This window comes from Hippichthys cyanospilos, chromosome 13 (genome assembly GCF_059441005.1).
Source record: "Hippichthys cyanospilos isolate Australia breed blue-spotted pipefish chromosome 13, RoL_Hcya_1.0, whole genome shotgun sequence".
Lineage (NCBI taxonomy): Eukaryota > Metazoa > Chordata > Actinopteri > Syngnathiformes > Syngnathidae > Hippichthys > Hippichthys cyanospilos.
In genome coordinates this window covers 5,932,979-5,956,122 of record NC_142381.1, presented here as the reverse complement: position 1 = coordinate 5,956,122, position 23,144 = coordinate 5,932,979, and the positions used below count along the sequence as shown (strand labels likewise).

The following is a 23,144-nucleotide window of genomic DNA, read 5'->3' as shown; positions in this document are numbered from 1 at the left end:
TTACCTGGTCGTCCCAAAACATGCAAACTTTATTGCTGTTTTAAATAGAAATAAGCACAGAGGGAATACAAATGAAGACAAATTGCAGGTATATCCCACTCCCCTGGCAAAAGCCAAATTGTCAGAAGCGCAGGGGTTGCCAAGTCAGCCACTAGGTAGCTCCCAAGTACCTCATGAGTAGCCCGTGGGTCTGTTCTTAAAATAGCTGACTAGTGGTGATTTGACGTTTACAAACTGCCTTTCGAACAGCTCTTGACTGTGAATGATAGGACTCGAGACTTTGTAAAGAGCCGTTCACCCCCTCCCCCGCCCACCCGCTTTTCTTCTGGAGAGCACACCATCTTAGAATTTTTGCGCTAGATTGTTAACTGGGTCCTTAGCTCTGGAGCAAGCGAAAAAAAAAAGTCACACACAGGGATGGAGGGGGTAGAGGTAGGCCATAGGCAGTGACTAGACTGTAATTGAAAGTCATGTCCACTGGTCATCTGACCGACATCTGACAGAATGTCTATTCCGACGATTACAATGGCGGACGATCGTTTTTAGAACGTTCCGTCATCTGTTGCTCGGTTGAAGATGGTGGATAGTTTTATTTTTTTTGTGTGTGTGTGTGTGTGTGTATGGTGGACTTTACACAGATCGAAAGTCGATCAAATTTATTCAAGGCTATCCAAATTAGCATGCAAGTTGCATTTCATCCCCCCTTTTTTTCTCTGCTGCGCTTTTTATCAACAGTTGCTAATATAGTCCCTAAAGACCGTTTAGTCTTAAATTGATCAAACATTTTTTTTAATGTTGGAGGCAGCTGCAGTTCCCCGACAAAAGTTTTAAATTAAGAACATTGAAGCCTTACCAACATGCCCATGTTGATGTTATTACTTTATTGTTTGTGGTGACTGTCACACTGAGCAGTTGGAAAAGGTAATGGGTCACTTGACACTTCCAACATCCTGACAGTTTCCCCAACTGCACACTAGGATAGTGTGACAGACAACACAGATGGGAGTAAGCGCTCTGAGTTAATGTAGAAACTAGGAAGATAATTAACTTAATCTCTATGGATGCCTTGGTCGCCTAAAGCCTCTGTACTGGAAATAGTGTGTTCCTATCCTTGCAGTCAATGGGGCCAGCAGCGGTTAGGTGAGAGTGATTTGAACCAACTATATAGAGTCTCTAAATGCATATGCATGCTGTCCTTTGTCTTACACAGAGACAAATGATTTCAACTTTCCTGTCAATCGCTGCAATTTTCCACACAGTATTCGGTATGGTTTCACAAGTGACTTTCTTGTATATTTCTCCTGATTTGCCCTTTCCACACATGAGTGATGGACAAATTCTCCATCTGTCTGTCAATCGACTGCACTATCTGGCCCTCCAGCTGTCAATGTTTACCAAGTGTCAAAGAGGGAAAAAAAGTGGCATGGAGTGCTCCAGCTGAAGGGTGGAGACTGGTTTCTCTCTTATCAAGCAACAGATGAGTAACACATGTTCAATTACTGGAGTGATCAGGTGAGAAGAAAAACAAGTAAATTAATGACTATTCAGAATGTTGTAAATGTTCAGAAACATCTAATTTAACCATAAAAGCTGTACTACTTTAAAAAAAGGTGTTGTCTTTTCATCGTAAACTAATATCTGCCAATATCGAGTCCTGATGTGACACCTTGGCAACATTTTAAGGACGAACAAAAACGTATCAATTATGTTTTTTTTATGTTTTTTTTTAATATATATTTTTATTTGGGGAAAAAACATTTTTATTGTAATTACTATCTTTTTTTGTTATTTCATTTATACTTGCTGCAATACCTATTTCTATGCACACATTGTTTTCTGTTCACAAGCCCTGGAAAAATGTGCTTAGTTCATGGTGAACTGTCTGGATCGATGCACAGATGAAGTATTTAAAGCAGCATTATGAAATATCCATTTTCTGAAGGGAAATATTCCTTATTCAGGACGGTCTCAGCTGAGCTGGAGCCCAACCTTGCTGACTTTGGGTGATAGGCAAGGTCTCTGAGTAAAAACATATCTTTTGCAAAGGTGGAACGGCGTTAGCTCACACTCACAGAAACATACAATACAATTGACTGACGGGGGGGGAGACAGACGGCAAGGTCTGTGGGGATGCGCTGCACTGAGTTCTCCGAGAACTTAGCAGAGATAAGGTTACATGAGGGGTTGAAGGAGGAGAAAAAAAAGAACAAGTCTTTCGTCATGCCCCAAGCATTGGGCGTGACTCAAGTCTGTCATAAAAATCGTCATACATACATCAACAAAAAGACACTACAACTTGTCCGTAGCTCCATCGGAAGCGGCTAAATGCGGCCCTGAGGTTACTTATACATTTTTCTATCAAAGAACATGCCAAGGCCACGAACCAAGAATTGATGAGGATATATGCGTTAACCATTAATGGAAACAATATCAATTTGTTTGTGGGATACATACAATGACATAGGGGTCTCCATAGAACGACAAAGGGGTCTCCAACCAGTTAGGGGACCTGTGAAAGCAGCACACCTTTGACATTTTGTTCCTTTTCAATCGGGATAGAATTGGATGAGCCTGGATTAATACCTGCAATGTCAAAGTCAGTGTATTTAACAGGACTTCCCATGTCAAATTGAAATTCAATTTGAGGACTTACTCCTCTGCTTTGAGTATCCCGCACAATTACAGATTCCAGACACTTCGCTGTTTCTTATATTGCACTGGGGATTCTTTTGATGGGCAGAGTCGGGGGAAGACAAGGAGGGCTTGTTTAACAACTACAAAATTCAATTTGTTTTCCTTTTATCCAACATCAACCACCACCCTGAGGAACATATTCTGTTGTGGGGATTTCCAGACACTCACAGATTTCAATGACTTCAGTGATATGTAAATGCTATTTGTATCAAACTGGCTTGTCCTGTTTTCACACTGTCAGCTTCCTGCATTTTCTTTTTTTTTTTTTTGGGGGGGGGGGGGTTGGAAGTGACGGTATAAGAGGGATGATGTGACAGCTGTATGATGAGCATTCCCATTTCCCAACAGGCTTCTTGAGGGATTGTTTCATAATAGATCAAGTCCAAACTTAGTCTCACCTTCAGGGCTCAGTCCCACTGCTGCTCTAAACACCATAATGACACAATATGAGAATTGGGATTTTGTATGCGCCCTCCCTGGTGATGAAGTTCATTAGGAGAACACAAAAAACGCCTCAAAACCCATATAGAAGTAAACTGTATAAATATTGGGAAAATGGTAAGAGCTATAATAACAAGAGATAATCTTAAATAGATTGTTTTTGTTATTATTATTATACACTGTCATACTAATGTCTTTTTGACTTTATTAGCCGACACAGTCCACGGTCTTTGTATTAAAATTGGACGTTTTTAAAATTCACATGACAAACAAAATCACACAGCTTAAATTTTTAACAATCCAGACCCCCATCCCAAAATCACCCAAAACCAGTGAAAAGATCACTCATAATGTATCAGAACTGTTTTAAGATAACTAACTATTGACCATTCATATTTATATACGTATTTTGATATATGTTTGAACTCCACAAAAGGTATGTGAATATAAACTCCATCTGTGTCATCTATACAATAGATGCACATTTTTATCCAATATTCAAGAGATTTATTATCATATGTATAGTTGTACCACACAATGAAAATCCACTTCTGTTTCACTCCCCCCAAGCAGCAGACTACATTCCATAATCGAGGAGCTCTATGAACTGACAACTCGTTTTAAGGACAGGAACCAGTGTGATAAAATCTTCATTTGACCTTTGAGGTGGCACTACAGTTATACTGGCCGAAGGGCATTGAGATGAAACGGTGTATGAAAATACAGTATAAAAGAAAGGCAATTCAACATTCATGAATTTTTCATATTTATCTTGTGCAAATTCCATTTGAAAAGTGTACCAACAGTTAGCAAAATTCTAACTGAATGAGATGAGAAATGAGATGTTTTTGAACATTTTTGTAACATAATAATGAAGCTAAACTCAGGTATTGGTTACATGTATGTGTGTCACACTAAGTTTGGTGTAACTTTGCTGGCTGGAGGAGAAGGTAAACTTTGTCATGGCTCAATAACCGTGGCACAGACATAGTCCTTTGAGCTGCTGGCCTCCAACCAGTTTCTCTGTTGTCTTTACAGCTAGGCCAAACCTGGTTGGAGTGTAATAGAGCCAAACTCATTCACAAACTGGCTGAAGTCAACCACATAATGGCTATTCTCACTCCCCCTCTCATGTACTACTTCAGAATACTATTTTAGCTAATTGAGGTGGTTACTCGTGAGCTTTTTGCTCCATATTTCATCACGTTATGCACATGTCCCTCTTATAAAACACTTTAAATCACTCACCGACACTTTGAAATCAGTTCTCACTCTGTTCGACGTATGAGTGGTACAAATGCAACCCATCCATCATCTACAAATGCATCATAATCTAATTGGAAAACTGTTATTTGTATGAAAAGGCTTGAACCGCCAAAAAACAAACAAACAAACAAACAATACATAATTACAGTATTAATTATGGTGCCAAAGGATGTGAGTGTGTTTGTGGTTGTGCATGTGAATATGAGTTTAATATTAAGTTCGGGTTCATTTATCCCTCCAGCGCTTTCAATTGCATATGTGTATTGTTGGTGCTCTAATGAAGTAGGACCACATATCAGGCAAACAGCCAAAGTGAGCATACTGCATGTGTGTCTTTGAGGTGTACCTGTAAGAAAAAAAATGTTATTAAGCAAGCCAAATTGAACATATTGCAGAGAAGGTTGCTAAAGGGGTTTGAGCTTCTTGGCACTTCCACCTGTAGATCAAATAAGAAAGTACATACATAGTGAGAAGGATGATGTTTTTAGAACAGCACCCCCCGGTCCGCAATATAAAGGTGCTCTAAAAAACGATAGATTTATAATAATGAGGACACAACTATGAAAACTGTCTAAAATTTGATCAATTAAAGAGTATTCTGGAATTTTCAGAAGAAAATCTCATGAAAAAATGTCATCGTAAATATCCAAACAGATCCCAACCCTTTTTTGCACTTTTTTTCTATGCAAGTTCAACATAATCTGAATACACACGCAAACCCCTACTTTTTAGTTGTTAAAAGTTCTCGAGGGATTATGTGACGAAGGTACGACACGCGGCCGTGGCTAAATTTGAAGCTCTGTAACAGGAACACGGTTTAATGATGCAACAACGATGAAACATTCTAAAATCCAATAACCTATTTAAGACTGCGATAGGCCAACCAGTCAACACTAAAATAGATACAGTATTTCCCAATTCCACAGCAAAGATAATGGTGGAAAAAAAATCCACAGAAGGTTGAATGTAAATCTCCTCTTTGTAAATTTTATTACTCTAGCCAAGAGCGCAAAAATATGTGCTTGACGCAATAAAATGAATCACCAGCAAACAAGGTCTGGAAGTAGGCAGTTGCACATTTCTCAATGAATGGATCTACGACAGGAACATCTTAACAGCAGGTTCATTTTTGAGGGCTCACGCTCTAATTCGTAGATTCTTTTTAATGTCAATGTACACGCTTTGGCCACAAGATCTGACACACTTTGACTAAACAATTCCAAATTGGTCATCAGCACTTTCTGTAATCACATGACAAAAACAATACATTAGATGCAATGGCATATTCTAGTTATATTATTGTCAATCGTCTCAGGCAGAAGTTTTTCATTTTTGTACGCAAACACAAAAAAAAACTTTACTGCAACACATTGTCTATTTAGTAGTGCAATTTTGGCGCTTTTGAATGATCTGATGACTGGCATGGACTGGACTGGCAATTCCAAGAAGAAGTCATGACAAAATCCTCTATGACAAAGCTCTTTTCATTTTTGAATTTGCTTGCATCTGGGTCATTTCAGCACACAGCAGCATGCAGAGCACATTTGTGAGTCTGCTGTCCTAAGTTTTAAATGCAACATTGCGCATGGCTCCCGCATACAGTACAGCTATTTTTCCACACACTTGGAATGAGTTCAATCAAACAAAAGATGGCTTAGTGCGGGTCTTAGCGTCCCTGAACTTAGTGTTGAAGTATTCTTCATGTAACTTTGACTTTTCTGACTAACACTTTCAATTCCATCACTGCCTTCCACTTCCTATTCTTTGTATTGTAGCTTTATATCATTTGTATTCATTTCGTGTCATAGTGCACCCACTTTGGGTATGCTGTTACAGAATTTTATCAGTAATAGCAGACTTTTTTTCTCTTTAAACAATGTTTATCTTCTCCGCCCGAACTATGAGGCCAGCGTACACACTACTGGAGTTGATACGGCGCGGGATGCACCGGAGTAAGGTAGCCAGTGCCAAAGTGAGATAGAAGATGAAGAAGGACAGGAGATTTCAAGCATTCCTTATATTGATCATTGCGGAGAACATAAGGTGACTCGCCTACAAATCGGACAAACCAAGAGGTGTAGTAAACAGCCGGCGCGTTAACAGGGAGTGAAGCCTCGTCTCCAACGGAAAGCTGACTGCTTCCTCGCAACATGGTTTTATTCCTCTACCATTACCAGATCAGTTTTATCACAAACAATTGATGTTTTGTTTTTACAGCATCAGTAATATCAGCAAATTTATTTTCTGCGACTGCTTTCAGAAACATTAGGCTGAGTTTCCTTTCAAATAAATGATGAGTATTTGCTACACAGCAGTTGTAACAAACCCGTTGAGTTTAGAGTGATGGCATATATCAGATAAAACACATGATATGCAAAGGGACATAGCTTATGTCATCAGAACTGGCCTCTGAAAAAAAATATTATAAAAACGCTATAATAAAGGTAAGATGAAAGAAATATATTAACTATCTGCCAGAAATTTCACAATGAAGCTCTTATCAAGCTCGATAATATGCTCATTTCAAAGGAGCATACCTAATAGAAGATTATATTTGGCTGCAAGCAAATTTCATGTTTAACATTTTGCCTTTTAATGCACTTTCATTGGGGTCAGTGCTATGTGTCAAGGGAAAATGCAAACAGAGATGTAAAATGCTCTGAGATCCAATAAGCATCACACACACACAGACACACACATGCAAAGCTGTGGTTAATTCTGCCTTCAGAGGAGACTGAATTAGGTTAAAGAAAGTAATTAACACTGCCAAACATTCTGCCAATAAATGTGTTTTTATTTTTTTGATTAGTGCATTTTTTTTTTACATCAATGTGCATTTATGAAAATGTGATTGAATTGTTGTATAAGAATGCAAATGTAAAACATTTTATCTACATGAATATTGCATGGCTAATTCCCTATAACAATGGACTCATGTGTATGCATTGCATTGTGTGTCATTATGAATGTGTTAATATATGTATTTTTTTGCCTTCCGGGTGTACTGGGAAATTAGAGTTGTAAAATTAATTGTGTTCGCCCTAAAGGCCCTTTCCAATATTACTTAACATTGCTCAAAGGATGCCCAGCCTGACTGCAGCCTACATTGGGTAGAGAGTGAGCAAGAAAACCTGCCGTTGACATTGTTATTTGATAAATTGCATTGTTATCAGGGAGTCTAAATTGATGAGTTTTACTTCTTTTTGGTAGTTTGTTTGTTCTGGGGGTTTGAGATTTTCCAATACTTTTGTAGAGTACACACGTATATCAAATGAATGCCCTTTAATTTATTGTGGAACAAGGCAAATTAAGGCATCAGAAGCCAGGTGTGTGGCTGTTTAAAGTTTGCTGTCCATCACACGTAACCAGAGTTTACTCCTGTGCACTACAGAGATGTGAAAAAAGGTTAACTGGTCTATTCTTTTATCACTTTGCATCACCTCAATGATGACTGAAGGCTGCATAATGATACAACTTCAGGTACTGACTCTTTAACAGGAACTACACAGACACTGAGTTACACCCTCAAAACACTCTATTTTCTATTGTGAAGGTTAAAATGCGGCAACAAGTGACTGGAGTACAGCAATAGAAACTCTCACTGAACCTGTACTCACGGGTCATGTCGTAAAAACAAGGATGCAGAGTGAACACTTAATTTCCTAAGAGATGGGTTGGAGCATCCTTGAGCAAGCTACTGAACCCTTAATTGCTCCTGACATCCCTAATAACAAGTGTGTGTATATGAGTGTGAATAAGGCCACTTTGTAAAAAGCTTTAAATACTTATGAAGGGGCTATTCAGACAGACTCTAATTAGGCACAGGAAATTAGATTTGAGTGATTTCAAAAAAGGGGACAATAAGGTAAAAACATTGACTTTCCAGAGATGAGCACTACAGGAAAGCAGCGACGTAAAAGAGACTCAATGTTTTGAAATCCAAGTAGATCTTTTACATGCCATGTTTGGTACAGTACGTGATGTTTAACTACATTTGTCCTGTTATCATGTTTGCGTTACGATCAAAACTTACCTTTGGCAAACTTTCATCCATCCAATTTCTATAGGCGCTTATTCTCACTAGGGTTTCTATCACCGCTGTCTGACATCCTGAACTGGTTTCCAGGCAATTGCTGCATAGGCACACTTAAAATCCTTTAATTTGATCAAAAATGGACAGTGCCTTATAATTAGGTGCATCTTTTGCATGAATGTTCATTGATGTTGAACAAAAATGGACTTATTCACTGTACTATTTGCTTCCCTTAATGTGCAGAAATGTGCCTTATAACCAGGTATGCATATAACTTGTACGAAGGTACACATGCGTAACAGAAGTCACCATTGCGAGTTACCCACCTAACTTTTACCCATGACAACAATGTGAGCTAAATTAGGTACTTATAAGGCACTTACAATTATTTTGAGTCATTTTTCTCCAAAATCTGTCAAAGTCTTTCTCTTCTGTATGTGAATCAAACAGTTTTGCAATCAAGCATGCAGTGTTACCTTTTAGCATTGTCGGCATCTTGTGAACGATCGACCGTTTAGCAATAAATCTTTGTAAGATTTTGTGAAATCTCTGACAAAAGTTAAAGCAGATACCATAGCCCAGGCTGAGTATGCAATTTTCATAGATCCTTAGACAAATGTTTTGCAGAATCCACAATTATTATGCAATGTTCCCCATTTATTTTAGTCAGTGTATGTAGTCCATCCTTTAGGGTCCTGTCTCCACTGGAAATGGTCCAACATGTCGTGATCTGTTCAATGTCCTCCAGGTGGAACTATGTTTTATTGCAGGGGGGGGCAGTCCTTGAGTGAGGGGCGGAACCATCGGCTGTTCTCATTGCCCATCACCTCAATGTAAACGCAGCCCGGGCAGGGCGCCGCCGCCGGATTATTCTCTGAACATCTGGCAGTTACCAGCATTTCCTACATTCTTTCCAAGTTTCTATCAAATTGTTTATGTTTGCGTGCTCTCCTTGTTGTTTCCCTCGGTTGTCATTTTGGATTCCGTGAGTATTCTCCACATATCTTTACTATCCCTCGAGTTTGTTACTCGCTTGCTACTTTCATCCGGTTGTATTTTGACGTGCCGCCCTATGATCACAAAAGAGGCCCCGGACCATAGGGCACACTGTCGAATTTTGAGAATTATTAGGGCTTTCACGTGTGCCTTATCGTGCAGAAAAGTAGTAGATGCTTATGCACATTTTGGCCATGTCACTACAAGTCACTTGCAAACTGATGAATATTGCATGGATAAATCCCTGCTTTGTAAAAGCATTCCAAAATACTGTACGTACGAGAAGAGGAAGATTTTTTTTTTAACTGATGAATCCCAGTGAGTGTGCATCATGTTGATACAGATGTGCAGTAATTTAGATCAGAAATGCATCAGGAAATATCTTCTGTATGTACACGCTTTAAACAGATGGTAATTTTTTTCTTGCTCTGCTTTGAGCATAAACTAACAGCAACTAACACACACACACCCACACGGCTGCAGCTGGGCAGGACATCTATTGGAAACAACTCGGGGCATTTTTATTTTTCCTCTCGCATCCTGTATTTGAAAGCCACCTAGGGCGACAACACATAGAGGCGAATACACAACCCCCGTATTTAGTTAGGCAACCCAAAGCATGACTTCTCCATAAAATCTGTCCAACATTTATCAAGCCAGCGCCAGCGCAATGAGAGAGGGATACAATGGTGGAGTATAATACAAGGGAATAAGGCGGTTGCAGCCACAAAGGCCCTGAGGGGAGGAGAGGGCCTAGAGTGGAGAGAAATGTGAAGACATTCATAACAGGGATATAATGGGAGCAAACGTGGGATGGAGGAAGACAAGGACAACATGTTGGTGAAGCTTTACAAGAAGGTGTTTGAATGAAGTATTTTACCCTCTTGAACCTACTTTGCTTCAACAACACTATATATCTCATTTGGAATCTTGCAAGCATAATGCAGGTGCTTGCCTTATCTCATATTTACAGTTATATTTAGAATACTGCGTTACAGCAGTAAATTGCAGCATTTCATGACACCCTCTTAGTGGTAATTAACTTATTATGGACATAATTGTATTTGATGTAAATCAAATAACAGATCACAACTTTGACCATTTGACTTGGCTTGTATGAGGCAATGGGCCTTAGTTCCACTTATCTCGTAACCATACTGATTCCCAAAAGGACCCAGGCTATTTGATTTAGAGGTTTCCACACAAAAATAAAGTACAATAGACTCAGCTTTATATTGTAACAGATGTAGAAAATCACAAACTACTCACCGTTTCTGATTCATTCTGAGTTTTGAGATCTGAAAATGGTCTATAAAATTGTTCTAGTGAGGTTTTTTTCCCCTCTGTAAAGTATAATTTTATGGAAGCATTTGCTCATCACAAACTATTTACTCTAATTGTTCTGGATTTGAATATTTCACCCAAGTGAAAAGATTTAATAGATTAAAAGCCCTTTTACACTACTATAAAGTTACTCAGAAATACTGACAAAAACAAACACTTGGAAACTTTTGCATCATTTTGATGTGCTCACAACAGCAATCAAAAGTATGCTGTAACTTTCCGGGGAGGCAGTGAAGAAGTCCTTGCTTGATAAAAAATTCAGATTGGATGATTCTATTGCTGTTCTTGTACTCACTACTGTTTTGATCTGAAAGTTTGCCAAATGGAGGACTCAAAGATCTAACAGATGTGAGTGGAAAACACCACATTGGGTCCATTCTTTTATGTTTTCCTCACAAGCGCAGTGAAAGCTATAACTCAAAATAACACATTTCATGAACTAAAAAAGTGAAAGACAGTGTTTCCTCTAGGATTATTTTCAGCGGCGGGTGCAAACGTTCTGGGAAGCATAAAGTGTGCCTCTGGACAAAAACATAATAGTGCATCTGAAAAAAAATGGCATCCAATTGTATTTTGGTTGCACTGGCGTTATTAGAGCCTACAGGAACTTTCTGTTGGAGGCGCCTGGAGGCCGAGACATGACGTAGAGTCGTTGATATGCAATTCTGGATGCTATTAGTTGTCGCAGGCAACACCAGCTTAAACAGGATTCCAATCTAAGAAAGCCATTTACAGACTGTGTGAGTGAAGTCTAACAGTGACGTCTATGATAATGACCAGAGAAAACATGTCTTAATGTTCAGCAACAGACCTGCGATTCAAACTTTGAACTTAAGCAAAAACAATTTGCTATTAGTCAGCCACTCTTGGAAAGTCGTAGCACAAACATGCGAACTCAGTAATGTTACATTGTGTCGCTCTGTCTGTGTGGGCCAAATTGCTTTTATATAAAGAATGTCTTTTTTTTCCAATCAAACCAGATGGAAAAAAATACCTACAGTTTGGTTAGGCCTGTGAGGAGTTCTAAAATTGTTTAGTTGGGAAAACAAGACTACAAAATGAAAAGAATCGTTTAATTTCACTGGCTTACTTTTAACTCCCCCAGGGGTATTGTCCTCCACCACTCTCCTCGAAGACTGTATCCTTATTGCAGACATAGATTTGAGTTGTAATGTAACTAATAATGGGTTCACAACTTGTGACCTCGATAATACCCTTTCTAAAATGTGTGTTTTTTTTCATTTACTGCACTTGTGAAGGTTTGTTTTTCCTGCCAAGATTTGTTCATGTTCCTGTATTAAAAATCATTGAATCATTTTTAAAGAGGCCCATTCTGCAACATACACTTTTCAAAGGATAAAGTGGAATGGCAATAATTGGATAAAATATGGGGAGCCAATCTGGGCCGACTGATGTTGACAAATGACAGCCAAATAAACAAATAAAAATGTGAAACGTGTTCGATTGTATGTTTACCATGTATATATTATAAAAATACAAGTTCTCAAAGTCAAATAGGTTTGCCTTCTCATGAAAACCAAAACATGGATGATTACAGCTTTGTGTTACACCATGTTCAGATTTTTATGGCAGATGTGACTTTCTGCAGGTTAAGCATCAGTCATATTTGACCCAGCACTGCTATAAATATTTGACTTTTTGAAACTAATGAGTCTTACAGTCTGTGATAGGTTGAAAGGTCAATACTTTCAAATTCAACTGATGTATTGAGTTGCTCTTTCCGCAAATGATGAAATTTAGCTCCCACTGTGATGTTGGCAAATAGCGAATTTCCAAATTTAATCACAGTAACATTTTAAAAATGACAGAAAAAAGTCTAATTACGATATTTTCGACTGCAGGAATCATTCAAGGTTTCATTCAAAGTCATTATTAATCTATTATTTTACATGACAGCTCACATGTATAGAACCGCTTTTCATTATGGAAAGTAACACAGTAACTAAACACAGAAAAGATGTGTTATGGCTCTTTTCATCAATTGCACACCATCCTTTTAACTGTGGTCAATACCAAGTCAAAATTTCACTATTTTCTGCTTCTGCCTGCTGCGTTTGTTGTACTGCTCGCAAACGTCTGAATAAATTGATCCGTATCAAGCTGGCAGTTAATTGTAAATGGTGTCAGAATTTCTCCATCGTCAGTGCCTGACACACTGATCGAAAACAACATGTGGATGAGAGCAGCTGGAGCAACAACTGTGCACGCACGCTATTTTGTCTCTTTCTGCTTTCTTTGCTGGACTTGAAAAAAAAAATCTTTTGAATGTTCCATTTTCATCTGATACATGAGACAAGGCCAAATAAGAAATTCATCTTGTCGCACGCCTAGCGCCAACACCCCCTGAATCATGCACATACTTAGTATCTTTGTGTTCCAAATAAAACACAAATGATACCATAACAGTGATTTAGCTTATCCTCATTCAAGTCAAGGGAGTACCATGGAACGGTTACCAGCCAATTTCAGGGTACCTGTTTTATAAACACGCATTCATTCACATACAATCACACACAATGACAATTGAGAGTATCCAGTTAAGCCAATGTTAATGCATGTTTTTGAAATATTGGAGAATGTGGGAGAGAAGCAGTGTACCTGGATAAAATCAATGCAGGCATCGGGAGAACATGAAAATTCCACACGGCAAAGCTGCAGCTCAGAGTCGAACTCATGTGAAGGGGCTTGACCTTAGTGCACCAATTATATACATGCATGACTAAATTTAATGAAGGTACTGTCTAAAATGCATAGTCTAGTCACCATATAATAATTTCACCTTCACATTTTCCTGTTTTTACTTGATGCGGAATGATGCAATAGGTATCCAACAATTCGGCTATTCTGCTCAGCTCTTTTTTGTGTGAATGATTTATAATGGGTGAGGATATATATGGATATAAAATAATAGCACAACACCTATTTAAACAATGAAATCATGAAATATGTAAATGGGAACTAAATAAACTCTATAGAGATGGAGAAGGACACCCCCCCCCCAAAAAAAAAAAAAAAAAAAAAGATCACGATCCATACAGTACAGTAGAATGTTTCATTCAGTGAGAAATTTAACAGCCCCAGTCATATGTGTCGGACCGCTCACATGTGTGGATGAATTGCTCCAACGCAGCCTCCTTGGCTACAATATAGATTTCTCTCTCTCCGCAGCATATTCAATTGATGGTGAATAAATAACACGGAGTTCTTATATTCAACTGCGATTTGCAATTTAGCGTACAATCTTTTTCCCTTATAACATTATAAGCCTACGTTGAGAGTTGACAGTTGACAGTTTTGCAACTTACAGAGCTAAAATCCTCCAACATGTGGAAATGTGCTACCTTTTTTGAATGCATTGTTTGGCTCCACTTTTGTGTCAGCATTTTCCCACATGAAGACTATTAAGTCCACGTACCGTTCCAGCCTAAATGATGAACATTTGGAAACGCGCTTGGGACTGGCTGTCGGCAGCTACTGTCCGGATTTTGCTTCCCCGACTGGTTCGCTTCCTCAGATGAGGACAAAACTGAACTTCTGCTAATTTTGCGGCATTGTGCGATACTGGCTCATTGGCAATGCAAGTTACACGAACATATTGGTGCTGAGATGTATGCCAACACTCCCACGTAGATCGGAGGATCCAGGATATCGCAGCACATGCTTCAATTAGAAATGTGTGCGTCGTGAATGTTGTTTCATGAAGCACTTATTTGAAAGCAGTTATGGGTTGTTACCACAAAGCTAAAATTTAGGTTAGTTCTTCCATTCTTCATGTGATCTGTGTTAAAAAGTCAGAGATGAACCAGCCAAAAAAGAAGACAGGACACAGACAGTGAGAGGTACTTGTAATTGTCTATAATTAATTGTTGGCTCATTATTCACATTCTCGTCTAACCTAATGTCTCACTCCATGGTCCCAGACAATAGGCAGTGCGTGCGTGTGTATGTGTGTGCACGTGACTGTGTGGTGTTTGAGTGTTGTAAAGGCGCAGTTAATGAAATGGGTGGTTATCAAGGAAAACAGGCTTCATTAAGTCTCGTTTAATGACCTATGTCATATTTCATCTCCCTTCTACTTCGTCTTATTTCTCCCCTCACCCACATTTTTTCACTTACTCTGGTACTCTAACAGTAATGTATTTTCAATGTCTTGAAACGTATTTCCTGAAAAGGCGAAAACATATTTAATTCTCGCTTTTACTGTATTAACTAACCTGGTGATCACGCAACAAATTCTCAGCAATGCTACTGAACTCATTGGATGTTGGAGAGATGTTTGGTGGTATCCAAAAGTGCCCTAAGCAAAGCATCAAACTACTAACAGTCAAGTAACAACAGTAATGAGTGTGATCATGGGACGGGAAAAAAAATGATTAATTTGTGCATATTTATGCAATGGAGTTCATGTCCACTTATAATTATTATACTGACGGACACTTTGTTGAAGTGAAATTATGAAATAGTGGAATCTTGTAATAAAATGTACAGTACGTCTCAATCTTAACCTATGCCGACAGACAGACAGTCCATCGGTGCTGCGGTGTTGCCCGACTCTGGAGAATATGCCCCTAAGTGATTAAATAAAAATGGTGAACACACGCACACATAGACACAAAGGGCCCAGGGCAATGACACGGCAAAAAATGCGGAAACCGCATTAACATTAAATTTGGATTTTCCTTCCTGTGAGCTGACAGTGGACCTTGGGCCGTGAGACCATGTTTGCACTTGAACAATGGGTCGTGAGTTTGAGAACCGTCCCTTAAAGCTCGGTCACTGACTTTGCTCGCTTGCCAGTAAATAATAGGTACAGTAACTTATTGACCATCAATATGCATCTACTGTGAGGTTCAACATTGAACAGCTGTCATGAGTTAAGGTATATTTTCAAAACGCAGCTTTTAGTTCGCCTGGCTCTCAGATAGAGGAAACTCGAAATGTTGTACCTTGAGTGTTTAATTAAAGAACATAACATTCCAATTACAATAACATTACAAAGACAATAAACATATGCATGAAAAGTTATGAATTATTCTTCAAGTTGCATTTCACCCTTATTATATGATATTATCGTGACATCTCAACCCATTATCCATTAATGCGTTTAAAAACTTTCCCCGACTACATTATGAAGTCAGCGCGACCCTGCAGTCTGCTTGATCAATTATTCTATAGATGTTGTTTTGCTTCAGAAAGAAGCGAACAGGCAGACATGTAATACTGTCTGAAAGACACAGACACAAAAAAAAGTTTACCTGAGGTCAACGGCTGTTTTTAAAGTCGAGAGTAACATTGTGTGCATGCATTTGCATAATTGCTCCAATTGTTTCCCTTAAACTTGTTTTTGCTGCACTTTTGTGGTTCTCTGCTTAACTTCCTTGCAGAGGTATCGATGTGTGAGAGGCAGAAGGGTCCGTAGAAGAAGTGTGGCGAATACGATTAACTTGACCTCTGGGATTTCTAAGTTGTGTGTGCATGCACATGCCATCTGAGAAGGTAGAAAAACAAAATGTGTGTATGTTCACCATCAATAGACAAATTAATCTTGTGTGAATGTGTGCAAAACGAACCTCTTGACTTTTCTGTTTTTTTTTAACATCATGTCTAAAAACACACACATAAATGGCCTCAACTCACCTCGAATGAGTGTGTATCTTTCAGAAGAAAGAAAGAAGAATGGATTTTGTATTGAAAAAGTGGGGGCCAGTCGTTTTGGTGAGTAAAGCATTTGATTGATTTATTGTTTCATTTTTAATATGTTTTTGTAATTTTATTTCATTCATATTCAATTAATGGTAAAGAAATACAATGATATTCTTATATTAAACAATTTGTCATTCGTAATTTAGCGTTCAATCTTGTTAAAGCCAGCGACCATAGTGAGGAGAAATGGCTATAGAAAACATATGGATGGATGGAAAAGAGCTAAGAGCGTGTGAATGTAGCACAAGCAATTGCTAATCGCTCTGTTGTGTCAGGGCTTGAATCTTGTTTTGTCTTTCATGAAAGCGTGGTTTCACCATGCTGCCGTTGGCTTTTCTCTGGGTAATCGGGCTTCCTCTAGAAATGTGTGAATGCAGGTTTGACTATTTGCCCTGCTATTGGCTGGTGCCCAGTCAAGGGTTTATCTTGCCTTTTGCCCAGTCAGCCCCTCAGGAGCGCATGCACTGATGGACGGAAAAAAGACTTGTATCTAATTAAAAAAAACAAAAAAGTGTTAAATGTGTTATTCATCATTCATTGGTTACTTGGATTCAATTTCTTTTGAACAATATTCATACAATCTCCATTCTTGAAAAAAAAAACAAAAAAACAACTGGGCCCTAAACTGAAGAATCAGGAATTATGAGGCAGCTTCTGACAAGGAATGCTAAAATTGGCTTTATGCATCTTTAAAATCTTGGCGTGAATAACCCTGGAGCTCTTTACTTTTAAATAAGCTACAATAACATCCCAAACAATGACAGAATATTCTGTTCTTTGTGTTGTTTGTCTCTGGACCTCTCCTGCCTCAAGTTAGTGTGTGTGTGTGTGTCAGCGTGCATGTACGTAGAAGTGAAAGAGAGAGCGAAAGAGAGGAGAGAGAAAAAAGAGAATGAGAGAAAGTGAAAGAATGAAAAATACAAAATACAGGGACATCGGGAGAGTAGTAATCTCATTTGTGATCCTCTGCCTTTGGAGAACAGAGACAATTTCACAATGAATTAGGAGGTGAGTCTCTAACTAGGTCACAGGCCAAGTGTGCGCGCAAACACACACAAGCACACTAGTTACATAGTGTGTTCAATTGCTAAAGCGTCAAGTGAAGGAGCGTGAGCAGAAAAGTCAAAGAAAGAATGACAAAACTAAAAGTCAGGAAATAGAAATCAGAGAGAAGACCAAAAGTGGGGATGCTATCAAAGAAAAGGGTAAGGTGGAAAAGCGGGTAATCAAGAGCCAAATTGTGAGTTGTTAATATATATGGACAGAGTGATCTGGAAGACATTTGCAGAGAAGGAACCTTGGTGGATGTGGGTGTGTAATGTCGCAAAAGGCTCAAAATATTCCAGTGATGTTTTAGAACGTTTTGGACGGCGCTGTAATCCCTTCTGACTGTCACCCTATCAATAGATGCAAACCCTTGCTTGCTACAACAGAGGCACTCTCGGCGGCATTAAATCAGAATGACGTATACTTCACCAATGCGCATTTTAGTTAAGAGACGGATATGAAAAATGCATGCGAATGTTTTAGTTTGTTTTGTTGGGGGGTATTTTTAAATGGGTTACGTGAAGAGAATGCGTCAAAAAATGAGGGATAGAACATCTGAGTTCATGGAGGAAAATGAGGGTGGGATGAGTCTGGATGGAAAGTCAGTTCAAATATGAGAAGAATGACAAATTTTCACAGGATTAAAGGTAAATTTAAGATTTTAAGTCTTTGCAAATGCAATGAAGTTCTATTTCTTTGCAACATGTATACACAATTCTGTACTATAGGTGATAAAGAAGCTTTTTTTCTGGTGAAACATTTACGAGTAATTGTTTTGTTTTCTGATATAGAGACTACAATTCGAGAGGTCAAGATAGAGGATTCAAAATTGAATCCATTTGTAATGAGCTTGAGCATAGCGAGCGAATACAATCGATTTTCAATGTTTCGCTGCAGTCCACTTGCAATTGGACAAAGTTGAAAAGTGGCCAACCTGTTTCTGCAGAGCGAGCTGTACCAAAAGGGCCTAAGCGAAAGTCAAAAAGTCACTTTGGTCATGAGTGCGACATTCGATCATCATGTGAGTCATGTTCAAGGTGTGACTGGATGGCCAAAGGGAGTCGAAGTGCAAATGTTTAACAGTGCCTACTTCAGATCCTAGAGAACTGATTGCTGATTGTGGGAAGGCTTTTGATTTTTTTTTTAATTCCAATTGTTTTTGAGACCTCTTCATTGTTGCCCATGAGTGATTGCAAAATAGGCAGTAAATGATTAATGGGGTGAGAATGGCATATGGAATATGACTAAACAGGGACATAAGGAAAACTGGCTTATAAAAGGTTCATATCCAAATGTTTGAGTCTCTGCAGCTCCTAACTTCATTTGCGTCACATAATATTGTGTCTTAAAAATGTATTGCGAGTTGAATGTCCAAATGTTCACAAACTAAGTGGCAAATGGACAATAGAAGTGTGAAAAAAGCTATCGTGCAAGTACAAAACTAAAACATAACATGACATGATGCACATGTTTCTGGAGTCTAATCCTTTGAAATTCCTTCTTGTGTATTTTCTAGAGTAAGACATTCCGGAAAATCAACATCACTGTAGACACTATTGCAAACACAAGAGATTAGCCCACTTCCTTGAGGCACAGCTGCTAATTAAAAGCGAACGAGGATGAAGCGAATCAGGGCTAAGTATTAACAAACACATTGAGGTTACACAACTTTGGAACTATTTCCAGCAAACCATTCCAGACCAAGTGTTTGCAAGAATCAACATCATAGCCACCAGCTGATCTACAGGCACTTACTCTCACTTCTTCAATCTTTTATTTAACGTTGAAAGCGCAGCGATTAAAAGCTACTGCCAAAAGACACACAACCAACTAAAGAATCAAGGATAGGGATGTTGAGTCTTGTTACACACTGGCAGATGTCCTACAGGCTGGTTCAGTTAAGTATAAGATCATCAGAACGTACCAAAATGAAATCCTTGGTGCCAGACTCCAAAATTGAAGCAATGAATGGTATTACATCGATGAACCACGACAGCAGCAGTTAAATTGGAAAGTTTATCCGCAACCCAAAAATATAAAGGCATGCTAGCGTGTTTTTCTCCCAGATTAATAATAATAATAACAGTGGATTGGGACACTTGACAGTTATTTTTGGGGACTTTTTTTTATTGTAGGTTCCACTGCTATGCAGTTACAATATTACATTAGAACTTTAACATCTTTTTCTTTGTAATGCACCAAAAAGGGCATCTCATTTGCACCAAAACATTTGATTATTTACAAACACACAAAATATGATTTTGTTATTTAAAGAATGGCTTTAGACCAGTGCTTCTCAATCAATTTTTGCAAATAGTTTACATTACATATTCCCCCACAATAAGATCTGTGTCGTTCACATCTGTGTCGTTCACACTGCCATTAAAAGATCAGATACAGGTCTCATAGGGGCAAAAAAAAGCAGAATTGGGTTACTTCAGGCTGCAGAGTGAATGTTTCTTATTTTTTTTCTCAGTAAAATTTTCAAATACAAAACAAAGCATGATCGTAGCACTGCTCTTCAAAAGACGAAAGCTAAGGAACATCGAAGGAGATTTGATGCATATTGTACAAAGGCCGGATGAAAACTGCGTGAACGTTCTCAAAATACAAAATGGAAGTCACATACACACTTTACATACTGTAACATTAGGCAATAGACAAACCATTATGTTGGCTGACTAGTGTAATTCAGCAAGCGGCTTTTTTGATTGCATCTCTGGCCTTTGGCTCTCATGTGTCAGTGATGCAGTTAGTATGATTAATGGCTGCAAGGTGGAGCATGTCTATAAATTAGTTGTTAGCGACAAACCTTGGCATCCTCTATTTCCTCATTTTCTGCAGGCTTGTCTCAAAGTGTTTAATAGAATTCCAGTGAGTTGAAATACACCAAAGAAAAATTAAAATAAACAATCCCAAAGTCTTCCTTGGGAGTTAAAGCTATATGTAGCAACAACATCATAGCTCATGGTTCTGTGGCGAAAAGTTAGAATTGGGTATATATTTTCTCTCGGTATTTCCTCCCACATTTCAAAAGCATATTTCTTGGGATGGTTAAAGACTTGAAACCGCCTGTGTGATTGTTTTATTTGAGGGAGTTTTTTATGTTTTTGTTATATTACTTGTAGTTTGACGTTTGTCAGGTGCAAGATAACAAACATCTGTAACTTATTGTGTAATAAAGTAAACAATTGTCAAACAACCGTTCGATCTTCCTTCTACTTTGGCACAGCATGAGCAGTCATACCAAAATAACATTTCAAATGAAATCCAGGAGCTCATGAATGATATTAACTGACAAAGGCTGCTGGCTGCTCTAAAAACCACATCATCCTTTCACTATGTATGTAATATCATCAGCGGCCAGGAGCGGAATAATTTTCATTGATGTAGCTTATTTAAACTTTTATTTTGTCTATTCGATAAAAATATACCATCTTTTAAGTAAAGTGTGTAAATAAATATACTATATTGTCTTCGAGGTGAAGTAAAGGGCACATGAAGTTATTTAGAATCTGCATCAGAGCCCCCCCACCCCTTAGTTGTGATTAGTCAACTAATCGAAGAATAAACGCTGATTAATTGACTAGTGAAATCATTGTTAGTGCCAGCCCTAAGAGGAACCTAGTCAGGCGCTACCAAAAGATACTAATGCAGCATGTATACAGTAAATCTTCACATACTGCTTCTTGTTGAACAGCAACAAGAGATGTCTGAGAGAGAAAAAGCAAATAAAATTTCCTAAGCTTAAAAAATACCTTTCTGAGAGTTCTTTCATACTGATGGAAAAGGGGAAAAAACATTTTGAAAAAAAATAAAATAAACAATAACAGTAATAAACGTCACTTCATAGATTTCTGCTGAGTCATTCACATGGTGGCAACCACCCGACAAGCACTTTGGTTTACAAGTCCAGCATTTTACAACTTTTATAACAGAAAGTTGAGGTTCCACTATAATGTCACATTGTCTGTAGCACAAAGACAAGATTCCGTTTAAAGTTATGCCAAAGAATATATAACAGTGGGCTTTCATTGCTCAAAGGCAAAACATTCAAATTGCACAAGCCAAAAAAAAAACAAAAAACGAGCAGACATGCACTCCATTGTAGGCACTGCAATCTTTATCCCTTTCTCACTTATACCAAGCACAAAACTGCAAAAGGAAGGCAGATGTTACTGCCAACTCAGACTTAAGTCAAGAGCCAATGAAGCTTGAAACTATGCCTGTCTCATCCGGGAATTTGACGAAGGCACTAATTACAACGACAGAAATCGAGCTAGTGATGTTCAAAAAGTGTGAACGTTTTGTAGTGTTTACAAAAGTAAACTTTCCAAGGGCTTTAGCTAATCATGATGTATTACTGAGTGTCTGCATCTGTCCAATAATGGATGCTGCAGTTATAAATCGCGGGAATTACTAAATACATTTTCATGACATTTGAATAGTTGTGAGACCGTGACCCTCACAAGCACTAGAGAAGTGATCCCCATGACAACGGAGCCTAATGGCCAGCAACAGCTCTTTTCTATATTAGCTTCATGACATTAAAGGCCCTATTTTTGTGCCCAGCACAAGTCTAGCGCAAAGAGCAGTCTAAGGTAGAGTTTGCTTTCTTTGGGTATTTTCTTTAACTTTGCACAGCCAGAATTGAGCGCAGACGTGTGTTTGTTGTGGGATGAAACACAAAATTACGGCACATTGTCCACACCTACGAGGATTTTTTTTTGTTCGTCTTACTATTGACCATACATCTATCCATGGCGGTCTGTGTCCTACCTGTGACTTTGAGCTGTGTTGTCCTCCGCACCAGTCTAGATCCATATTGCAACTCACAAGTGTAATTGCCTCCGTCCTCCTCCTCCACTTCAGGGATCCAGATGTGCGTATTGTTGACTATAATTGAACTTCTCCATTCAACCCGCTCACATTCCTGACAGAGCACACTTCCCACTGATTACACGGCAAGAGAAAAGGTGAGTTACTATCATCTCAGGTGTGTTTGTGTGACATACCTTGTACCAGGTCATTTGCGGTTGTTTGTATGGAGCCAAATAGTCATCTATATCACGGCAAGTGATCATTTTGCTGTGCGTTATCTCGGCTTTCTCCAGGTAGCGAATGTTGCTGCTGAAGCATTTCCCTTCGTCGCTCTCCTCCACCGTCATGGACATAGACACCTTCATGCAGTATGTAGAGTTCCTAAAAAGGCAACAAACATCAAGACCTAATGATAACACTAAAACTCAGGCTTGACGGACAATCCGCACATTCTAATAAAATATTGTTAGACTGAAACGTATCACTTTTTCAATTGGTCTCACGAAAAATTACAGTGGATAGGAATAGAACAGGAAACAGTAAACACTTGAAATTTACATGAGAAAGCAGCTCTTTTTCTTTGGTGAAAATATATGAAAATTATGCAAACTCAGGCTGTGATTTGTATGATGCAATGATTCAACACATTGTTGGATGTCAAAATCTCTCTGTTGTTGTAACCGTTTTGTGAACGTGTAAGAGAGTGTGTGTGTGCTCATGTGCGCTTTGTGCCAAGTTCACCTCTAGACACAAAAGACCTCATTGATCCCTGTTATTC

General features: G+C 38.6%; 1 protein-coding gene across 4 annotated transcripts in view; it reads right to left on the bottom strand.

Annotated features, from left to right (window-relative positions):
• Positions 1-23,144, bottom strand: part of il1rapl2 (interleukin 1 receptor accessory protein-like 2) — a 186,285-nt gene that overhangs the window by 37,029 nt on the left and 126,112 nt on the right. For all 4 annotated transcript variants that reach the window (XM_088431432.1, XM_088431435.1, XM_088431434.1 and 1 more), the window contains exons 5-6: positions 22,561-22,747; positions 22,325-22,478 (exon numbers count right to left, since the gene is read on the bottom strand). In XM_088431432.1, coding sequence (XP_088287558.1) covers positions 22,325-22,478; positions 22,561-22,747 — 341 coding nt within the window. The remainder of the gene's footprint in view (positions 1-22,324; positions 22,479-22,560; positions 22,748-23,144) is intronic.